General features: G+C 38.1%; 1 protein-coding gene across 1 annotated transcript in view; it reads left to right on the plus strand.

The window, feature by feature from the left end:
* The window catches only part of HDGFL3 (HDGF like 3), a 76233-nt gene that overhangs the window by 36995 nt on the left and 17073 nt on the right, over window positions 1-22165 (plus strand). Inside the window, exons 2-3 of the mRNA XM_082619616.1 lie at window positions 13944-14020; window positions 21390-21528. Of these exons, the coding sequence (XP_082475742.1) occupies window positions 13944-14020; window positions 21390-21528 (216 nt within the window). The remainder of the gene's footprint in view (window positions 1-13943; window positions 14021-21389; window positions 21529-22165) is intronic.

The raw sequence follows: 22165 nt of genomic DNA on the forward strand, positions 1-22165 counted from the left end.
ACCAAAAATAAAAGATGTTCCCAAATTGGTACAAATACTGTGAATTAGATTCACAAGTGTCTGAATTTAGTTTAACATGATTGTTTTTCTTTACATTTTTTTGATGGGGGAGGCAGGGTTTGGAGGATATGAGTAAAGCAGTGAATTCTCTCCCCATTAAAATGTGCTATATAAAATCTTGCGTATAATTAAGGAAATTTTGCTGGAGGAAGACCAGCTAAGACTCCTTACTAGGGAAATGGAAAAGGGAAGGCTAAATTCTGCAAATATAGTGTCCTTAGAAATTCAAACCAAGTATATAACTGGAGACTCATTCCAACCCCCCTTGTAGTGGGAAAAGGTGCCTTTATATCTGATCAGATGAGGTTCTCATTGGTTCAGAGGGGCTGAACCATAGAGGGGCTGACGATTTAAAGGAAAAGTCATCCAGCACACATAGACAGTAGAGTCTGGAAGTTTAATTGTCCATTTGCTCTTTACCTAATAAAAATTCCATTCTGCAATTATTTTTTTAATCAGACTTGCCAGGGCAAGCCCTAAGCATCAATATTTTTATTGGGTTACTCTGACAAAATAATATTTTTGTTTATTTTTAATTTCAGAAGAAATGTTTTATAGCACTACCATTCCTACCCCATTGAGATAACTAGCACTGATAGTTTGGCGTGTACCCTTCCTAATGTTTTCCTCCACTTACATAAGCATTCACATGCACACATGGTTTTATGTAGTTACCATTTTTTATCCTGCAGCTTGTTCTTTTCACTTGTCCTTGATATATTGCTAACTTTCCAAGTCAATGCACATAGATCTTGGCTAAGAATGTGCCATACTATGACTGCACCATAATTTAGTTAACCATTCCTACACTGATGGCCTGTTAGTTGTTTCTTCTTTGGCAGGAGAGCCTCAGTGAACATACTGGTTTGTTTATGTTTACATACTCATGTTCTTATTTCTGTAGGATAGATTGGTTCCTAGAAGTGGAATTGTTAGGCCATGTGGTATGTATGTTTTAATTTTATAATATATGGAATCATATCAATTTCTTAAATGTTTGTAGCAGTTTATAGTCCTAGTAATTATTTATGTGAGTGCTCATTTCCCTACACTTACTATTAGGTACATTTCTAGCTTAAGAAAATAATTCATAGAGTTATTTTGTGACTTGTGAAATCACAAAAGTAATACAAGAGAAAATATGGGGTAATTTTTAGGTAATCTTAAAGTAGGAAAGGCCTTTTAAGCAAGATACAAACCCATAAGCCACAAAGGAAATGACTAATAGCTGTTACTATATAAAAATTAAGAAATTTCTGCTAGCAAAAAAATTTTGCAGATGAAGTCAAGACAAATGATAAATGGGTAAAAAACATAACAAATGGTAGGAAAAGGGCTGACATAGATAGGTAGACAGACAGACAGGCATACAAACAAAATGAGCTTTTACTGATCAGTAACAAAACTAGACAACAACCCAGTAGAAAAATGGGCATGGGATATGAAAAGGCAGTTTATAGAAAACATAATACAAATAACTTTTTAACATATGAAAAGATGTTCATCATCATCTATAATTAAGAAAGTACAAATTAAAACAAAACAGCATTTTTCACATAGCAAACTTAGATAAGATAAAAAGATAATAAGTTATTCATTATTAGTGAAGATGTAGGGATTTAGGGACTCACATGATTGGTGGAAGTGCAATCACTAATTGACAATTTGGTGGCTTTAAAAACTAAAAAAATTTTTAAATAGAAGTATAGTTGATTTACAATGTTGCGTTAGTTTCAGGTGTACAACAAAGTGATTCAGTTTTATATATATATTCTTTTTCAGATTCTTTTCCATTATAGGGTATTATAAGATATTGCATATAGTTCCCTGTGCTATACAGGAGGTCCTCCTTGTTTATCCATTTTGTATATAGTAATGTGTATCTGTTAATCCTAAACTCCTAATTTATCCCTCCCCTGCCTTTCCCCTTTGGTAACCATAAATTTGTTTTCAATGTCTGTGAGTCTGTTTCTGTTTTGTAAACAGGCTCATTTTGTATCTTTTTTTAAGATTCCATATATAGTGATATCATGAGATATTTGTCTTTGTCTGACTTCACTTAGTATGATAATCTCCAGGTCCATCCATGTTGCTGCAAATGGCATTGCTTCATTAAAAATTCTTTTTTGAATTCAGTTGTTTTTAGCTTAAGTGTTGTACGTACACAGTTTTAAAAACCAACTCGGCTTATAAGAAAGCACAACAGTTTCCTGTCTCTCTCTCTTTTTTTTTTTTTTGGCTGCATTGGGTCTTCGTTGCTGTGCACGGGCTTTCTCTAGTTGCAGCGGGTGAGGGCTGCTGTTTGTTGCAGTGCGTGGGCTTCTCGTGGTGGCTTCTCTTGTTGTGGAGCCTGGGCTATAAGCAGGAGGGCTTCAGTAGTTGTGGCACACAGGCTCAGTAGTTGTGGCACACAGGCTTAGTTGCTCCGCAGCATGTGGGATCTTCCTGGACCAGGGCTTGAACCCACGTCCCCTGCATTGGCAGGCGGATTCTTAACCACTGTACCTACCACCAGGGAAGCCCCTCCTGTCTCATACTGATTTATTGACTAAACAATATCAGTTGACTCCATTTTAAGAACAAGGTTATAACCAACTTGTTATACTACCCTCATCCTCTCTCCCCTCTTCTATTTTTACCAAAATATTATTATGAAATTTTTGAAACATATCAGAAGTTGATATAAAAAGTGAACACCATAACCCACCACACCTAGAGTCTACAACTAGCATTTTGCTAGGTTTGTTTTATGACATTTGTATCCATCTAACAGTTTCTATCCATCCATCAATTTATCTTATTTTTATGTATTTTAAGTTAATTTGCATACATTATTGTATTTCATTCCTAAACACTTTAGCATGCATGTAATTAACTAGAATTTAATGTTTATTTACATTTTTGAGGTAAAAGTTACATACAGTGAATGTTCCATTTGATGAGTTATGACAGATTTATATACCCATATAACCCAAACCCCTATCAAGATATGAAATATACCATCACCCCAGAAAATTCTCTTATGCCTCTTCCCAGTCAGTTACCACTCCCACCTTCCCCCAGAGATAATCACTGTTTAGAGTTTTTCTTCATCACAAATTAGCTTTTTCTTTTCTGGAACTTCATATAAATGGAATCATGCAATATTCCATTTATGCAGTATTCCAGTATTACTCTTTTATGCAGACTTCTTTCATTTACCATAATGCTTTTGAGATTCATCCATGTTATTGTATGATTAGTACTTTGTTCTTTTTATTACAGAATAGTATTCCCTTGTGTGAATACACCAGTTTGTTTAACCATTCTCGTGTTGATGGACATCTAGACTGTTTCCATATTTTCACTATTATGAGTAAAGTACAGATCTTTGTATGGACATAAGCTTTCATGTCTCTTGAGTGAATGTGTAGAGCACTGTGACAGTTTGGTATGTTGAAAGATATCCACAGTAGATAACACTTCACACCTATTAGAATGGCTAAAATTAAAAAGACTGGCCACACCAAGTGTTGGTTAGGATGTAGAGCAACTGGAACTCATGTATTGTTCAAGGGGGTTTAAAATGGTATAACCGGGCTTCCCTAGTGGCGCAGTGGTTAAGAATCCGCCTACCAATGCAGGGGACACGGGTTCAAACCCTGGTCCAGGAAGATCCCACATGCCGCAGAGCAGCTAAGCCCGTGTGCCGAAACTACTGAGCCTGCGCTCCTGAGCCCGCGTGCCACAACTACTGGAGCCCGCGTGCCTAGAGTCCGTGCTCTGCAACAAGAGAAGCCACTGCAATGAGAAGCCCGCGCACCACAACGAAGAGTAGCCCCCGCTAGTCGCAACTAGAGAAAAGCCCGCGTGCAGCAACGAAGACCCAACGCAGCCAAAAATAAATAAGTAAAATAAATTTTTTTTAAAATGGTATAACCACTTCGGAACACAGTGTGGAAGTTTCTTACAAAGTTAAACATATCCCTACACTATTACTCACTGATCCTTTTCCTAGGTATTTATCCAAGAAAGATGAAAGCATATATTCCCCCCAAAAAAGGTACAAGAATAATTCTAGCAGTTTCATTCACAATAGTCAAAACTGGAAACAGTAACAAATGTCCATCATCACATAAAGAGAATGGATGCAGTAGAATACTACTTGGCAATATAAAAGAATTATATTAGAATTATGTTACTAATATAATATGAATTCATCTCAAAAAGACATTGAGCAAAAGAAGCCAATGACCAAAAACTTGTTGCTTTTTTTTTTTCTTTTTAAGTTCAGGAACAGGAAAAACCAATCTGTGATGATGGAAATCAGGAAGGGGGTTGCCTGTGGTGGATGAGAAATAACTGGTAGGGAGTAGGAGGAAATGTTCTGAGATAACTTAAAGTTCTGTATTTGATTAGGGGTTGGTTAATATAGGTATATGCATGTATCAAATTCTCGTTAAATATATTCAATACATTTAAGATCAGTTATTTCACTATAAATTTTACTTCAATAAAAATGAAGATAGAGGGCTTCCCTGGTGGCGCAGTGGTTAAGAATCCGCCTGCCAGTGCAGGGGACACGGGTTCAAGCCCTGGTCCGGGAAGATCCCACATGCCATGGAGCAGCTAAGCCTGTGCACTCAACTACTGAGTCTGCGCTCTAGAGCCTGCGAGCTACAACTACTGAGCCCACGTGCTGCAACTACTGAAGCCCACGTGCCTAGAACCCGTGCTGCACAACAAGAGAAGCCACTGCAATGAGAAGCCCGCACACCACGATGAAGAGTAGCGCCCACTCGCTGCAACTAGAGAAAGCTGGCGCAGCAATGAAGACCCAACGCAGCCCAAAATAAATAAATTAAATAAATAAAACTTTTTAAAAATGCAGATAAACCCTAAAAATGAGTGTATTTATACCTGTTCAAGATTGAACCTGTGTGGACAATTGCTTAAGACTGAGGGAAAGTTGGGGGAATAAGCCAGATTTTTTTATACATTTCAATTTAAAATGTGCCTGCTATAATTTAAAAAAAAAGAGGGATCTGGCGATATAAATGAAGATCTTATATGAAGATCATACACCAAAATCCCTCACTTTTTACTATTCAGCCTGAGTTTTTCCATTTGTCAGATTGGCTCTCCCCAGGTATACTGTGAGGATGTGTTAATGCCCCATATATGCTCCTCCTCCAGAATCAGCAATGTAACATACGAATGAGGGACCTCAGTCAGTCATCTGGCCTATCCCCTACATAAAGCCTACAATAAGTTAAAAGCACTGCATTCTAAGTATATTGTGACCTCTCAAAATTATTTATAATTTTCTAAAGATGAAAATGGCGAGGTTTTTCGAAGTTTTATTGAGTGAAAAACAAAATGTCTTTCAATGTGAATTGCTCTGTCAACTAACAAGTGATGGTTTTTATATTCTTGAAGATAATTAGGGACTGGTTTTCAACAGATTTTTTTGAACTGTTATTTTGGAAGTTATCTCCTTATGTTTGGGGTCCTTATAACAAAGTGTCATTTTCAGATATTAAGTTGATCAATTACCTGTTTGTTAATCCAGATATACTCAGATTTTAAAAATTCTTTCCCCTTCCTCCTGTATACATTTCCTTTTTCCATAGTGTCCTTTCCCTTTCTTCCCCTACAGTAAATTTGTTGACTCATTTATAGACTTCTCTTTATCTAAATCCATTTTATAATATCACAAACTTTTTTCCCCTCTGTAATTTAACCTCACCTCATAAACTTTAATAGGTAAAATGGTCTTTTTTTCCTCCGCATTCTTAGTCAGCTAGCCCCCAAAATTCTTCTTATTGGCATATTCAAAGAGACAAGTTTGTTCTTATTTCCTTTTCTTAAGCATAGAGACTCCTTTATACTATAACCCCATAATAGTTTTTCTTAGTAATCTGTGATTGAAAGTGGTCTGTGGTGTACCTTTCTCTTCTTCACAGCCAGGGTCACTGATTCTCTCCATGTAAGTATAGGCTTCTTCAGATCCTGAGTCAATAAGGAAACCTTGGTCCTCGAGGAATATTTATTATGCACCAGTCATGTATCAGGTGCTGCTTTAGGCAGTAGAGCTATTGTGGAGAACAAAGCAAGTTTCCCTCTCACAAAGATTATATTCTAATGTAAAGAAACAAACAAATACTCAAGGGCAGGGAAATTCTTACAATAAAAATAAAGCAGAATAAAAGAATAGAGAATGACAGGGTAAGAGGTGTTATTTTAAGTTGGGTTGTAGGGGAAAAGCCCTCTGATGCAGTGCTATTTGAGCAGAGATTTGAACAAAGTAAGGGAATGAATGGGCCATGAGCATTTCTGAGAGAAGAGACACTGCCAAGGGAGGGACCTTGGTATCTCTGCCTAGCTCTCTGGCCCTCAGGACTTCTCTTCCTCCACTCAACCCCACCCCCAACTACCATCTGGACTCGGTGCACGAAACCTCTAAGCTACCACACATAATAAATTTGAGCCACTGTGTGGAACCTCTTACCCCAGCATTCTGATAAGATTCCCCTGGTGTTGGTCACTTCCTATTCACCGTATTGGTGAGAGAGAGGATTCCCACCATATGTTTTTGGGAATGGCTCAACATACAACACTGGACAGATAAGACAGGCAACAATTTATTAGTTACATAAACTCACATCCCAGAGGAGGAGGACACTGCATGCCGTACAGGGCGACCTGGAAGTTGCACTCAGAAACAGTGAACAACTCAGGCAATGGGAAGAAGACTTTGTAGTATCAAGAGAGTGGGGTTCCCACAGGAGGATGTGATTGGCTTGTCTGAATAATTCAGAGGCTAGCAGGGAACCAAAACCGGGGATAAAGCCTAGCAGGGATTAAAAAGAAACTTTGCTTGGTTCCTTTGATGAAGAGGATTTTTTGACTAGGGGACCTTATCCACAGGAGCAAGAGAAGAGAACTTGCAGGTAGTCCATTCAAGACCATCCCAATTTTACAAAATGTTGAGGCAGCATGTAATACTGCACTTTGGGTCTTACACCACAATCTGAACCAAATCATTTGTTACACAGTGAGTTCTCTGAACTCAGCAGCATCACAAGAATTATCAGACTTCATTGCTTGATTAAGATAGGAGCTTAGATATCTGAGGATAATGAATAATGACTTAGTCAAAGTAACAATATAATATTTTAAATTAACATAGAAGGTGGTGACCCAGTTTTTTTTTTGAAGAACTTTAACTCTTTAGCAAGGAACTTTTGTTGTTTGTTTAAAAACAAATTTAAGGATATGACAGAGTCAGCACAAAGTCCAAGAAGTTATTCTAGTGAGATATGGCTATACATGCAGATTATTCAGGAGGTAAAGAATAACCTTTTACCATATTTTGTTAAGAACAGATAGAATACTCCAAGACCAATTTTTTATTTTAACAGAGAAAACCAAATTCTGGTTTTATATTAATAAATATTTGACATTAATGGATTTAGAAGCTTTCCCTTTTTAATCTTATGAATAAATCCATCGAAACTGAGCCAGCTTTGGAAAAATTTTAATATTTCATTGCGTATTTTTTTTTTTTTTTTTTTTTGCTGTACGCGGGCCTCTCACTGCTGTGGCCTCTCCCGTTGCGGAGCACAGGCTCCGGACACACAGGCTCCGCGGCCATGGCTCGCGGGCCCAGCCGCTCCGCGGCATGTGGGATCTTCCGGGACCGGGGCACGAACCCGTGTCCCCTGCATCGGCAGGCAGACTCTCAACCACTGCGCCACCAGGGAAGCCCTCATTGCGTATTTTAGACTACTATTTGCAGTTATTATAGTCCAAGGCAAATAAATTTCCCTTTCCACAAATCTTCTACAGCTTTCACTATCCAGGTTGGTCCTTCATTATCCTCTTTCACATTTTGGAACAACCTAGATACTTTACTTCAAGTACAAGACTAATCTTTTCCCATTAATAAACAAGAACACATGCCATTCATTACCTTTGCATACATGGTTGTATTTCTGTGTCACTATTGTTCTTAGTATAGTCTCAATCTGCATATCAATTATAACGTAACCAAGGTAACTAACTTCTGTTTCACAGAGAAACTGAGAAATTTGTTATATACAAGTGTTTTAACAAACCAGCAAAGCTCATGGATACACCTAATACACATGTCCTTTCCACTACATAACATATAAAAATTAAAATCATATATATGTTAAAACTACACTTGCTGACCAATGTTTCAGTATTCTGTCTTACTTAGGAATTATTCAAAGGTGCAAAGATGATCCTTTAACTCAATTTAATATTAGTCCAAGGTCTTAAAGTTAACTATTGGAAATTATGTTTAATCTTAACATACCACAGAACATAATTACTGTTGATAGAGAAAAGTTTGTCAGAATTATAATTTAAGTTTACGTTTTCCTTCATCTTAAACATTATATGGAAGTAATATTAGCTTATCAGTAGACCCTTTTTTCCTTTTTTTAATGTCCATTTTATTCTTTTAAAAATTATTTCCTTATTTTTATCTATATGATGATGCCTTTATTTTTTTTATTATTTATTTTTGGCTGTGTTGGGTCTTCGTTGCTGTGTGCGGGCTTTCTCTAGTTGCGGTGAGCAGGGGCTACTCTTCCTTGAGGTGCGCAGGCTTTTCATTGCAGTGGTTCTCTTGTTGCGGAGCTCAGACTCTAGGCGTGTGGGCTTCAGTAGCTTGTGGCATGAGGCCTCAGTAGTTGCGGCTCGCGGGCTCTAGAACGCAGGCTCAGTAGTTGTGGCGCATGGGCTTCATTGCTTGCGGCATGTGGGATCTTCCTGGACCAGGGATGGAACCTGTGTCCCCTGCATTGGCAGGCGGATTCTTAACCACTGCACCACCAGGGAAGTCTACTGAGGGAGGTTAGGTAAGAACTTCAGAACTTAAGGAATTCAGATGTAAATTAGTATCTTCATGAGAAACCCCCATTTTATTTTCTTAAATTTACTTATATTACACTCTACAATGATTAAATCCAGATAAAGACAAATTGTTATTTTTAAACCAAAATTGTAAACCAGTCTGATTTGTTCAAAGATTCACTTTGATTACTTAAATTTGGATTCTTATATAAGAATACTTACGAGCTAACAGTTCCTGTGAGAAGGGTTTTTTCTTAAAAAGCCACCACATTTAATATAGTGTAGCACTCCTTTAATTAAAAAATAGAAAATTGGACATGTTATACATTTTAAAAAATATTAGGAAAATAAACGTGCACTGATGCAATTTTGCGGTCTCAGGGCAAAAATCCCGCAGATTTAAGCAGACTTAATGCTTTTTGTTGTTGTTGTTTTTTTTATAACATCTTTTATTGGAGTATAATTGCTTTACAATGGTGTGTTAGTTCCTGCTTTATAACAAAGTGAATCAGCTATCCATATACATATATCCCCATATCTCCTCCCTAAGCAGACTTAATGTTAATCAGAAGAAACAAAGGCAACTCATCCACAGAAACCACAGCAGGAGGATGGAATGTTTTATAATGTATATCAAAAACAGCTGGAGGCTTCTTGGGTTTTTTTTTGTGTGTGTGTGGTACGCGGGCCTCTCACTGTTGTGGAGCACAGGCTCCGGACGCACAAGCTCAGCGGCCATGGCTCACGGGCCCAGCTGCGTCGCAGCATGTGGGATCTTCCCGGACCCGGGTACGAACCCGTGTCCCCTGCATCGGCAGGCGGACTCTCAACCACTGCGCCACCAGGGAAGCCCGCTGGAGGCTTCTTAAAACACTGATTCTTAGGCCTAACCCTCATTAGGGTTCTGGACTGAGAACTAGCATTTCTAATGAGTCCGCAGGTGACACTGATGGCGAAGGCCCAGGGATGAACTCTGAGAACAAATTTTCTAGGAAATGTGAGGCTGCCTGCCTCCAGGCCCCAAGTCCATGGGGCTTGTTAGAGTTGTAGACTCCAAGGGACAGAGAGCCTCAGTTCTAACTGACATTCCCTGTGTCTCTGCAGTGAACGAAGCAGACAGATAAACAATGAACGATAACAAAAAGGCCACCGTATTTGAAGTATTCTACATTCACTTTTTAATTTCTTGAGGATTCTTATACGTTCCTTTATATTAGATTTTTGTAATTTTATTAGTGTCTGTAAATCAGTAAAAGCAGAGCTCTTTCATTTTAAGAAATTTATATCTAATTTGTTAATACCCTTCCCAGAAATAGGAAAATGTTTCAAACTCACACAAGGAAGGGTAAAGACTCTCAAGTATGCTAGGCACACAGAGAGCCTACGGCTTCAGGTCTACAACTTCAGTTACAGGTTAAAGGAAACACAAAATCCATACACTCACTGATCTAGATCTCAAAGGGCTTTTCTTCTTTCCAGTAGAAGCAAGACTTATTCTTCTACAAACCAAAAGACTATTGTACCAGATTATTTGCCCTGTCATACCCAAAAGAGAATAGGTCCCCATCCTCCTATTAATGGGGAATAACACATTGGCTGTGTGCAAACCAGAATCAGAACCAAACATAGCCAATAACCAGAAATAAAAGTGAAAATAAAAGTCAGGAAAATAGAAACAGTAGAAAAACAGAAACTCTGAAGTTAAAGTTCTATTGCCGCTTGGTATTCACTCTAGAAGCCAAAACAAACAAACAAAAACCAGTGCCTAGGAGATGCACTCTTTAATTGGTTCAAGAAGGTATATCCACTTGAACAACTTGGTATAATTCCACAACTGTCAAAGTGTAATTTTCTTTCTTTTTTTTTTTTAATGTATTTATTTATTTTTGGCTGTGTTGGGTCTTCGTTTCTGTGTGAGGGCTTTCTCCAGTTGCAGCGAGCGGAGGCCACTCTTCATCCCGGTGCGCGGGCCTCTCACTGTCACGGCCTCTCCCGTTGTGGAGCACAGGCTCCAGACGCGCAGGCTCAGTAGTTGTGGCTCACGGGCTTAGTTGCTCCGCGGCATGTGGGATCTTCCCAGACCAGAGCTCGAACCTGTGTCCCCTGCATTGGCAGGCAGATTCTTAACCACTGCGCCACCAGGGAAACCCAAAGTGTAATTTTCAAAACAAGACTCAGTAAAATATAGTGAGTGCATGTCAACATTTAACACCTTTATGAGGGAACCAACGTGATGGTAAGGCCACTATTTTGGCATTATTTATTACAGGGGTATGAACTCAGATATTCAAAGGGGCCAGGCAAGCAATGTAAGTAAGGGAAACAGGCATTTACAACATGACCTGGAGAGTGGTGGGGAATGTAGCAAACTTGAGAGAACATACCTTGTCTGAAGGCAGCTGTTGATCATCTTCAGCTAATTGTTGCCTCCTGGGAATGCAAGCTTAGTGTTGCTTATCCCTATCTTTGATATTTTTTCACAGAGGCTATTGTTCTGGATTTTAAGATGACTCTTCCAGTTTTAAAGTGTTGATACCTAATTCAGTTTTTTAAAAACACTATGAGCCAAACAAAACATTTCTTCAGGCCAGACATGGCCTAAGGGCCGTCAGTTTGCAACTTCTACAGTAGATGTTAGTTATATAATACAGCGAAGGAAAAGTTTAACCAAAAGTTGTTTTATTTGAAAGAAAAGTTTTAAAAGTTCTTTTAAAAAGATGCACTTTCAGTTTTCTCACAAGAGTGAACAAAATACATGATGTGATAGTGTTTTGTCGGCTAGCAATTCAGTGCCTCCCACATACATAAACATACATTTCCATATTAAGTTCTATTTTTTGTCCATTTAAAATATAGTTATTCATTTTCTGGAGATCTGTATCGTAGTGTGAATATTCTTAACATTACTGAACTGTAAATTTAAAAATGGGTAAGATAGAAAATTTTATGTTATGTATTTTTTTTTTTTTTTTTTTTTTTTTTTTTGCGGTATGTGGGCCTCTCACTGTTGTGGCCTCTCCCGTTGCGGAGCACAGGCTCCGGATGCGCAGGCCCAGCGGCCATGGCTCACGGGCCCAGCCGCTCCGCGGCATATGGGATCCTCCCAGACCGGGGCACGAACCCGTATCCCCTGCATCGGCAGGCGGACTCTCAACCACTGCGCCACCAGGGAGGCCCTATGTTATGTATTTTTTACCACAATAATATATGTATGAGTGTGTGTGTGTGTGTGTGTATAATTGAATATATATTGAATTTTATTCAAAATGAAATTACTCATTTTAAATTGTCTTTGTAGGGTAGTGTATTGAATGTAAAACATACAGGATTTACCCAGAAGTTGTACAGTCGGTAACGGGAAAGCCCAGAGGCAAGGAGATACTTTGACAGGCTGCTGTGGCCTTGTCAAAAGATCATGAGAACTTTTTTAGGGAACTGAATTTGGTAATGGGAATGGTGTTCAATTTGGAGACATTTCAGGAGCCAAATTGGGGAATTTGATGAAAAACTGAATGTGGAGCTTGAGGAAATAATAAAAAGATTAAGGTTTCTTTCTTGGTACTGAGTGTACCAGTACTTAAGATACAAAACAAAAACAGATTCAGAGAAAATTAGTTCAGTTTTAGGCAAGGCATGGAATTTCAGGACTTGAAGGACACCTAGAGGTTACCTAGTGCAACCATCTCATTTTACAGATGTGAAAGTCATTAAGTGATATCTTCGATATCACAATTGAAGTCAGAAGCAGGACTAACGTTTCTAGACTGCAAGTCCATCTTTTCTCAGTACACCAGAGCATCTGTTCTGTGACACATGGTTCATTCAGTTCAGAGATGAATGTTGTGATGCTGTAGTAATCCTCAGGCTGTCGCCATATGTTAGTTAAGAAGGCCTGCAGATATCTTCAGGACACAGGATACCAGACCCTTTTCCTTGCTCTATAAACTCCAAGTATGCCTCTTCTGAAGAACTCCAGGCCTTTTCTTTATTTTAAGCTGTTTGTAGGACCTGTAAATGGAAATGGTTTGTAGATGTTTGTAATTTCATTCCTGGAGTTCAAAGGAAAGGTTAGGACTACAGATGGAGAGTTAGGGGTCAAGGACCATTTCTTGCAACATTCTAGGTAATAATGTATATATAACTATGTAGCATTCTAAAGAATTTAGACTTTATCCTATGAGAAGTTCTCAACCTCAGCTGTACATAAAAATTGCTGGGTCTGGGGAAGGATAGATGATCTTTATTTTTAAAAAGCCCCAGAGGTTTCAGATGCACAGCTGTGAGAAGCTGTTGAAGGATTTGACACAACCAAATATGCATTTAAAAAGGTAATGTGAGGGCTTCCCTGGTGGCGCAGTGGTTGCGAGTCTGCCTGCTGATGCAGGGGACACGGGTTCGTACTCTAGTCCAGGAAGATCCCACATGCCGCGGAGAGGCTGGGCCTGTGAGCCATGGCCGCTGGGCCTGCGCGTCCGGAGCCTGTGCTTCGCAACGGGAGAGGCCGCAACAGTGAGAGGCCCGCATACCACCAAAAAAAAAAAAAAAAAAGTAATGTGAGCTTCAGTGGATGGGGAGAGACTTGCACTAGTCCAGGCAAGAGATGATATCTTCCAATGACTACATAATATTTTGAGTTAATTTTCCATAATTCTCCTATCTTGTAGGGTGGGGTGTAAAAATTTGTTACTATCCCCCAAAAGTGCATCTTCTGTTTCTCTTTTGTTATTCTTTTGAATTATTTCACTAGGACAGATTCCCAAGAGTAATTCTATTGAGTTGAAGGAAATGAGTAGTTTTGGCTTCTGATTATGTAGTACCATAATAGTTATAATCATTTTACAGTGTTACTCTCCATATGGTGTGCCAAATACAACCTTTAGAATCATTTTATAAGGTTCAAGAAAAGGAAAACTGTTGGGATTTTTATTAGAGTGATTTTATTTTGAAATTAGCAATACATTATCGGAACAATGTTTATATCATGTTTATGCTATTTTACATGATTTTATCTTTAATAGATTGATGAACTCCCAGAGGGAGCTGTGAAGCCTCCAGCAAATAAGTATCCTATCTTCTTTTTTGGCACCCATGAAACGTAAGTCAACAAAACAACTTAAATTTTCAACAGTTCTAATTTGATTCTGCTAGACTACATTATATTATATGTTGTTAATATCACTTTATATTTTATATGTTGTTAAAATCATAATCAATTATAAAATTGCAAAGATGATATATTTTTTTCTTAATGTAAAGATTTTTCATTTATTTTGCTTTTGAATATCATTTCTGTTTCTGCTTAAATGTTGGGCATGACCCAGAAGTTTCCTTTAGGACACTTTTAAGACCTAGAGAGATGTCTTCCATTCATATTTCACAGAACAAAGTTATGTTCTCTCAGTCTTCTTCAATTTGTCAGATGCTGAAGGAAACATACTACCTTTCTAAGTTTTTGTAATTGTGTTGGTCAGAGTACAGATTAAGCTATTGAATAAAGGAAACTGAAAATACAGTGTCTCAAATAATATAGGAATTTACTTCTTTTTTTGGAAACAGTCCAGGGATGGGGGATCTAGATAGATAGATAGATAGATAGATCTGTCTATCAAGGTAGATAGATCAAGGTGGATGTCCAGCTCTGCTCTAGGGACCCAGGTTGCTTCTATTGTGTTGTCCTGCCATTCCCTAGGGCATTGCCCTTGTCTGCTTATTAAAAAAAAAAAAGAACAAAAACTGGCTCAGCACTACCTGTGCATCTTCCAGGAAGAGGGAAGGGGGAGAGAGAAGAGGTAAGGAAATGACACAGCAGTTGAATATGTGGCTTACAGTTGCATTTATTCCAGTGGCAAGAACTTGGACATATGGTCATATCTAGCTGTAAGGAGCTGGAAGCATAGTCTCTAGCTAGGCAACTTTGTTGGGGAAGCAAATTGGGAGGAGTATCCATTAAAAGAAAGACAATGATAATGGATTCTAGGGAACCATAGGCAGTCTTGACACACAGAACCTGACACACTGAGAACGTATATGGTTATTTACAACAAGGACACAAATGGAATAGAAACTGCAAATGGGGGGGAAAGCTAAAAACTAAGATGAAATCTTATATTCAGGGTCACCCGCTATGTTCATGTGAATGTTAGTAGAGCCAGGCATGAACTTTTTCTTTGCTTGCTGTCTCTACCACTCTGACATCTTCCTCATTCTTGTATTGAAAGAGAGCTAGCTGGGAGAGGGCCCTTTAAGACATATTTCTTTCTTGTCTTCATGTGAGAAATTTATGTTTTTTTCAAGAGGTTAGTTTTATTTTCTTTGTTTTATTTTTATCTAATAGACACTTGTGGACTATGCAACTTAATGTTTTTCTCCTTGAAGAGGTTGCTCGAAGCTTAGAAATAAATGTTTTACCTATAGTAATAAGTGCGTAGGGCTTTGTGATACCCATTTTTGTATTTCCCTCATTCCTGCTTCCCTTTTATGTCTATACCATTATTTTGCTTTTTCTTTAGGACCTAATTCCAAGTGATCTGATTGTATATCTAGAACAAGGCAGGATTTGATAAACAAGATTATCACATTTCCATTGCATACACCAAAATCAACCATTTACTAATATTATGTGGTAACTTTCATTCACTTAGTAAACATTTTCTAGATGTTCTTTAAGGCACTGAAAATAAAAGTTGCCCTTAAAGAATTTGCCACCTGGTATATTGCTAGTAAAAGTAACAGAATCATTCCAGTAAACAGTGTGAAGGATTTTATGGAGTTATTTCTTATAGCATCCTTAATATAAGTCAGTGGCGTAATTCCAAGTCTCAATTCAGTAAAAGCAGTTCTACCAAGGAGCAGTGTGATACAGTCCGTATGTGAGTTTTTTGCTGGTTTGATCATCCAGAGGTAGATTTTGAAACATCTGGAGGAGAATGAACTTTAGAAAACCTGTTATAACATTGTTTCAGCTGATCATTTACTAAGTATTGGGTGTCCTTAAACCTGAGATTATATGCCCTGGCAAGTACCTAATATTCAGTCTCTCTGTGAAGGCAGAGATTGTGTGGATGTTGCTAAGCCCTATATACACAGTGCTTTACACAGTGCCTGGCCCATGGTAGGTGTTTTCTTGTTTCTTTGTGTTTTTTTGATTTTTTGAATTTTATTTTATTTATTATTTTATACAACAGGTTCTTACTAGTCATCAATTTTATACACATCAGTGTATACATGTCAATCCCAATTGCCCAATACATCCCACCCCCACCCCCTGCCACTTTCCCCCCTTGGTGTCCATATGTTTGTCCTCTACATCTGTGTCTCAATTTCTGCCCTGCAAACCAGTTCATGTGTACCATTTTTCTAGGTTCCACATATATGCGTTAATATATGATATTTGTTTTTCTCTTTCTGACTTACTTCACTCTGCATGACAGTCTCTAGATCCATCCACGTTTCAACAAATGAACCAATTTTGTTCCTTTTTATGGCTGAGTAATATTCCATTGTATATATGTACCACATCTTCTTTATCCATTTGTCTGTCGATGGGCATTTAGGTTGCTTCTGACCTGGCTATTGTAAATAGTGCTGCAGTGAACATTGGGGTGCATGTGTCTTTTTGAATTATGGTTTTCTCTGGGTATATGCCCAGTAGTGGGATTGCTGGGTCGTATGGTAGTTCTATTTTTAGTTTTTTAAGGAACCTCCATACCATTCTCCATAGTGGCTGTATCAATTTACATTTCCACCAACAGTGCAAGAGGGTTCCCTTTTCTCCACACCCTCTCCAGCATCTGTTGTCTGTAGACTTTCCAATGATGCCCATTCTGACTGGTGTGAGGTGATACCTCATTGCAGTTTTGATTTGCATTTCTCTAATAATTAGTGATGTTGAGCAACTTTTCATGTGCTTCTTGGCCATCTGTATGTCTTCTTTGGAGAAATGTCTGTTTAGGTCTTCTGCCCATTTTTGGATTGGGTTGTTTGTTTTTTTAGTATTGAGCTGCATGAGCTGTTTATATATTTTGGAGATTAATCCTTTGTCCATTGATTCATTTGCAAATATTTTCTCCCATTCTGAGGGTTGTCTTTTCATCTTGTTTATGGTTTCCTTTGCTTTGCAAAAGCTTTGAAGTTTCATTAGGTCCCATTTGTTTATTTTTGTTTTTATTTCCATTACTCTAGGAGGTGGGTCAAAAAGAATCTTGCTGTGATTAATGTCAAAGAGTGTTCTTCCTATGTTTTCCTCTAAGAGTTTTACAGTGTCCATTCTTACATTTAGGTCTCTAATCCATTTTGAGTGTATTTTTGTGTATGGTGTTAGGGAGTGTTCTAATTTCATTCTTTTACATGTAGCTGTCCAGTTTTCCCAGCACCACTTATTGAAGAGACTGTCTTTTCTCCATTGTATATCCTTGCCTCCTTTGTCATAGATTAGTTGACCATAGGTGCGTGGGTTTATCTCTGGGCATTCTATCTTGTTCCATTGATCTGTGTTTCAGTTTTTGTGCCAGTACCATATTGTCTTGATTACTGTAGCTTTGTAGTTTAGGCTGAAGTCAGGGAGTCTGATTCCTCCAGCTCCATTTTTTTCCCTCAGGACTGCTTTGGCTATTCGGGGTCTTTTGTGTCTCCATACTAATTTTAAGATGATTTGTTCTAGTTCCATAAAAAATGCCATTGGTAATTTGATAGGGGTTGCACTGAATCTGTAGATTGCTTTGGGTAGTATAGTCATTTTCACAATGTTGATTCCTCCAATCCAAGAACATGGTATATCTCTCCATCTGTTGGTATCATCTTTAATTTCTTTCATCAGTGTCTTATAGTTTTCTGCATACAGGTCTTTTGTCTCCCTAGGTAGGTTTATTCCTAGGTATTTTGTTCTTTTTGTTGCAGTGGTAAATGGGAGTGTTTCCACAATTTCTCTTTCAGATTTTTAATCATTAGTGTATAGGAATGCAAGAGATTCCAGTGCATTAATTTTGTATCCTGCAACTTTACCAAATTCATTGGCATCTTTAGGATTCTCTATGTATAGTATCATGTCATCTGCAAACAGTGACAGTTTTACTTCTTCTTTTCCGATTTGTATTCCTTTTATTTATTTTTCTTCTCTGATTGCCGTGGCTAGGACTTCCATAACTAGGTTGAATATTAGTGGCAAGAGTGGACATCCTTGTCTCGTTCCTGATCTTAGAGGATATGCTTTCAGTTTTTCCCCATTGAGAATGATGTTTGCTGTGGGTTTGTCATATATGGCCTTTATTATGTTGAGGTATGTTCCCTCTATGCCCACTTTCTGGAGACTTTTTATCATAAATGGGTGTTGAATTTTGTCACAAGCTTTTTCTGCATCTATTGAGATGATCATGTGGGTTTTATTATTCAATTTGTTAATATGGTGTATCACATTGATTGATTTGCATATATTGAAGAATCCTTGCATCCCAGGGATAAATCCCACTTGATCATGGTGTATGATCCTTTTAATGTGTTGTTGGATTCTGTTTGCTAGTATTTTGTTGAGGATTTTTGCATCTATATTCATCAGTGATTGGTCTGTAATTTTTCTTTTTTTGTAGTATCTTTGTCTGGTTTTGGTATCAAGGTGACGGTGGCCTCGTAGAATGACTTCAGGAGTGTCTAAAACTAGCTGTTGAATGAATTAAAATTTATTAAATGAAATAAATGAAAGGGGGGGAAAGTATGTGGAAGGTGAGGAACTTAACAAGAAAACTGTGTCAGCAGGAGTACCCCCAGGCAGGACCAGAATTTTCCTCAGAACATGGCTTTGAATCTGTTGCTCAGACAGATAGCTGATTGGAGTCCCAGTTTCTTTGAATCTGTTGCTCGGATAGGTAGGTGATTGGAGCCCCAATTTCTTCTGCTCCATATAACTTTACCCCAGTAGTTTTAGTCTGGACAATTTTCAAGGCAGCCTTTGTCAGGAAAAAAAATAACATCCTTAGAGCATATAACTTTGAACAATTCTATTTTCTGGCCTACCCTTTAAAATTTATAAAACATACAGCAAAGTTAACCAGTTGAGAGGGGATTTGATTTGTGGAGTTATCTATAATCCGGGAAAAACCAAGATTGTCTATCAAAAACAAGAACTTGTTTTAGAATAGCTCATTCGGTGTCCCTCTTTCTGGGAACAGCTAACATGGCCAGTTGAATCATTAACCTTGACTCCTGTGGCATAATTGAAGTACAGACAAGCTCTGGTTAGTATCTATAGCTGACGTGAACCTCAGGCAGCTTAGCCCACAATTAATTCCTATACATAGAGTCAAGGACTGGAGAAAGGTCAAAAGCCACAGTCTAATAATTCATGTCAAATTGCTCTAAAAGTGAAATCACCATACCCAAAGTCACATTTCCTTCTCATGCTCAGTTTGTCAGGCATTTGGTTAGAATGTCCAGTATCCTGATAAACCATCTCTGGATTCAGTGAAATGCAGTCATGCTGAACGATTAAAGGTGAACAGTCAAGGAAAGTTTGGTGATTGGGGTCAGAAAGCTTCCTCGGGTGATTTTATCAACTTGAATTCTTGACCAGCTGGGCAGTGTAAGGAAGGGATCAGTACTAAGATCCAGTCAGAAAATGGAATTTATAAAACTTAGCAGTAAACTGTTAACCTATCGTCGCAAAGCTTTCAACATCATCTCTGCTGATAAGTTCCAAATATATATCTCCAGCACAGACCTTTCCCCTGAATTCCAGAATCACCTGCCCAGTTGCCTACTTGACATCTTCACTGGGATATCTAACCAAGTTTTCAAATTCAACATCCAAAACTAAGCTTTTCACCTTCAAATCTTGTTCTCTCAAAAATCTTTCCATTTCAGTAAATATCAACTGCATTCTTCTAATTGCTCAATCTAAAACCTTGGAGATAGCCTCAGTTCCACCCTCTCTCTCATGTGGGGTATCTAGCCCATTAACAAATACCTTGGCTCTTTCTTGAGAGTGAATTCAGAATCCAGCCACCTCTCACCAACTGCACTGCTTACAACTGGTCCAAGTCACCACTGTTACTTCAAGAGCCTAATTAGTCTCTCTGCTTCTACCCTAGTACCCAGTTCTTCAGTGTGTTTTCAACACAGCAGCCAAAGTGGCGCTGTTAAAACACAAATTGTCACTTCTCAAAACCTTTAATGGCTTCCCATGTGATTCAAAGCCTTTGTAGTGGCCTCCAAGGCCTGACATAATCTGTGCTCCCACCCTGTTACCTCTCTGACCTCATCTCACACAGCTCTCTCTTCACTCATTTCAGTCTAGCCACAGTGGCCTCTTAATTTTTCAGACACACTAGGCATTCTCCCACCTCAGGGTCTGTTGTACTTGCTCTTCCTTCAGTCTGCTCTACTCTTCCCCAGATAGCTGCATGGGTTCTTCCTTCACCCCATTCAGTTCTTAGATGTTCCCTTTTCAGTGAGGCCTTCCTTCTTGGTCTGTATGTCTAAAACTGTAAAATCCACCCCAGTCCTTAACCATCCCCCTCCTCTGCTTCATGTATATATTTATTGATTTATTTTCAGCACACAGTACTATGTATTTTATTTATTTATCTTCTTTATTGTCTAGACCCCTACCCTTGCTACTAGAATGTATGCTCCATGAAGGCAGAGACATTCCATCTCTTTGTTCCCTGAAGAATCCCCAACACCTCTGGAATAGTGCCTTACACATTAGAGATGTTCGATAAAATTTGTTGAATAAATGAATCTTAGTTTGAAATGAGTCTCAGCCAGCATGTGGGCCTCCACCATCTCATTCACCAGGTTAATATCGTAGATAATAATGCTGAAGACTCTAATTTAAATGCTCAGATCTATTAGCCAGCCCCAGGATTTATTCTAACTCGTTTTCTTTTTATAATTATGACTAATTTAGGATAAGGTTTAAATTGGATAAGATTCTATCTACTTTGCCACTTCTAATTTTTTTCTTGTGTAGTGCCTCATTAAACACTAATGCTTTTCTAATTTATAGAAATAATAGCGAATAAATACACTAATGTGGCATAAAGAGTTAAAATCATTTTTTAATCCAGTGTTTATGTTTTTACTGTGAGTCTTAAAAAACCCTTACCTGTGAAAGATTAGCATAGGTAAGTCTTAGTTTAAGATGATGATTTAAGTGGTCAAAGTAGGCATCTTTAAAACTACTTTTAAAGTAGTTTAACTAAAAATCAATTTCAAAACAAAAAAGAAATTAGTAATTTAAAAGTAAAATCAAAGTAACACTCTCCAGGGTTGCTGGCTTGTGTACCTAGCTGTCTATTTTTTCTACCTTGAAATATATGTGCAAAACATCTTGTGATATGTGTCTAACTGAGAGGGTTTATTTATACTTTTAATGTATTTACTAAAATATGCTCTGACACTTGAGTTGGTATTAAAAATATCTTATATTTGAAGGTCAAAATATCAAATCTCTTTCTAATATATCTCTGCAGTGCATTTTTAGGTCCCAAAGACCTTTTCCCTTATAAGGAATACAAAGACAAGTTTGGAAAGTCAAACAAACGGAAAGGATTTAATGAAGGATTGTGGGAAATAGAAAATAACCCAGGAGTAAAGTTTACTGGATACCAGGTGATGGTTTACTTCATTATCACTTGCTACATCTCATTTTTCATTTTAACTCTTTTTTGGATCTTTCTTATATGTCCTTTGTGCTAATGATTACCCACCACCCATTTGAAGTCAGAATTCTCTCTGGCTCCAGTAGCACTTTGGATTAAATGTACAGGCATACCTTGCTCTGTTGCACTTCACAGATACTGCATTTTTTACAAATCAAAGGTTTGTGGCAACCCTGCATTGAGCAAGCTTGTTGGCCCCATTTTTCCAACAGCATTTGCTCACCTCATGTCTTGGCATCACATTTTGGTAATTCTCTCAGTATTTCAAACTTCTTCATTATTCTTACATTTGTTATAGTGACTTGTGATCAGTGCTCTTTGATGTTACTATTATAATTGTTTTGGGGCACCACACACCACACCCATATAAGACAGTAAACTTAATTGATAATGTTGTGTGTGTTCTGACTGTGCCACTGATCAGCCATTCCCCTTTCTCCCTCTCATTGAGCCTCCCTATCCCCTGAGACACAACAGTATTGAAGCTGGTGGGCCAATTAATAACCCTGCAATGGCATCTTAAGTATTCAGGTGAAAGGAAAAATCACACATCTCTTACTTTAAATCAAAAGCTAGCAATGAGGGCT

Source organism: Mesoplodon mirus (genome assembly GCF_964341445.2).
Source record: "Mesoplodon mirus genome assembly, chromosome: 4".
In the NCBI taxonomy this organism is placed as follows: Eukaryota; Metazoa; Chordata; class Mammalia; order Artiodactyla; family Ziphiidae; genus Mesoplodon; species Mesoplodon mirus.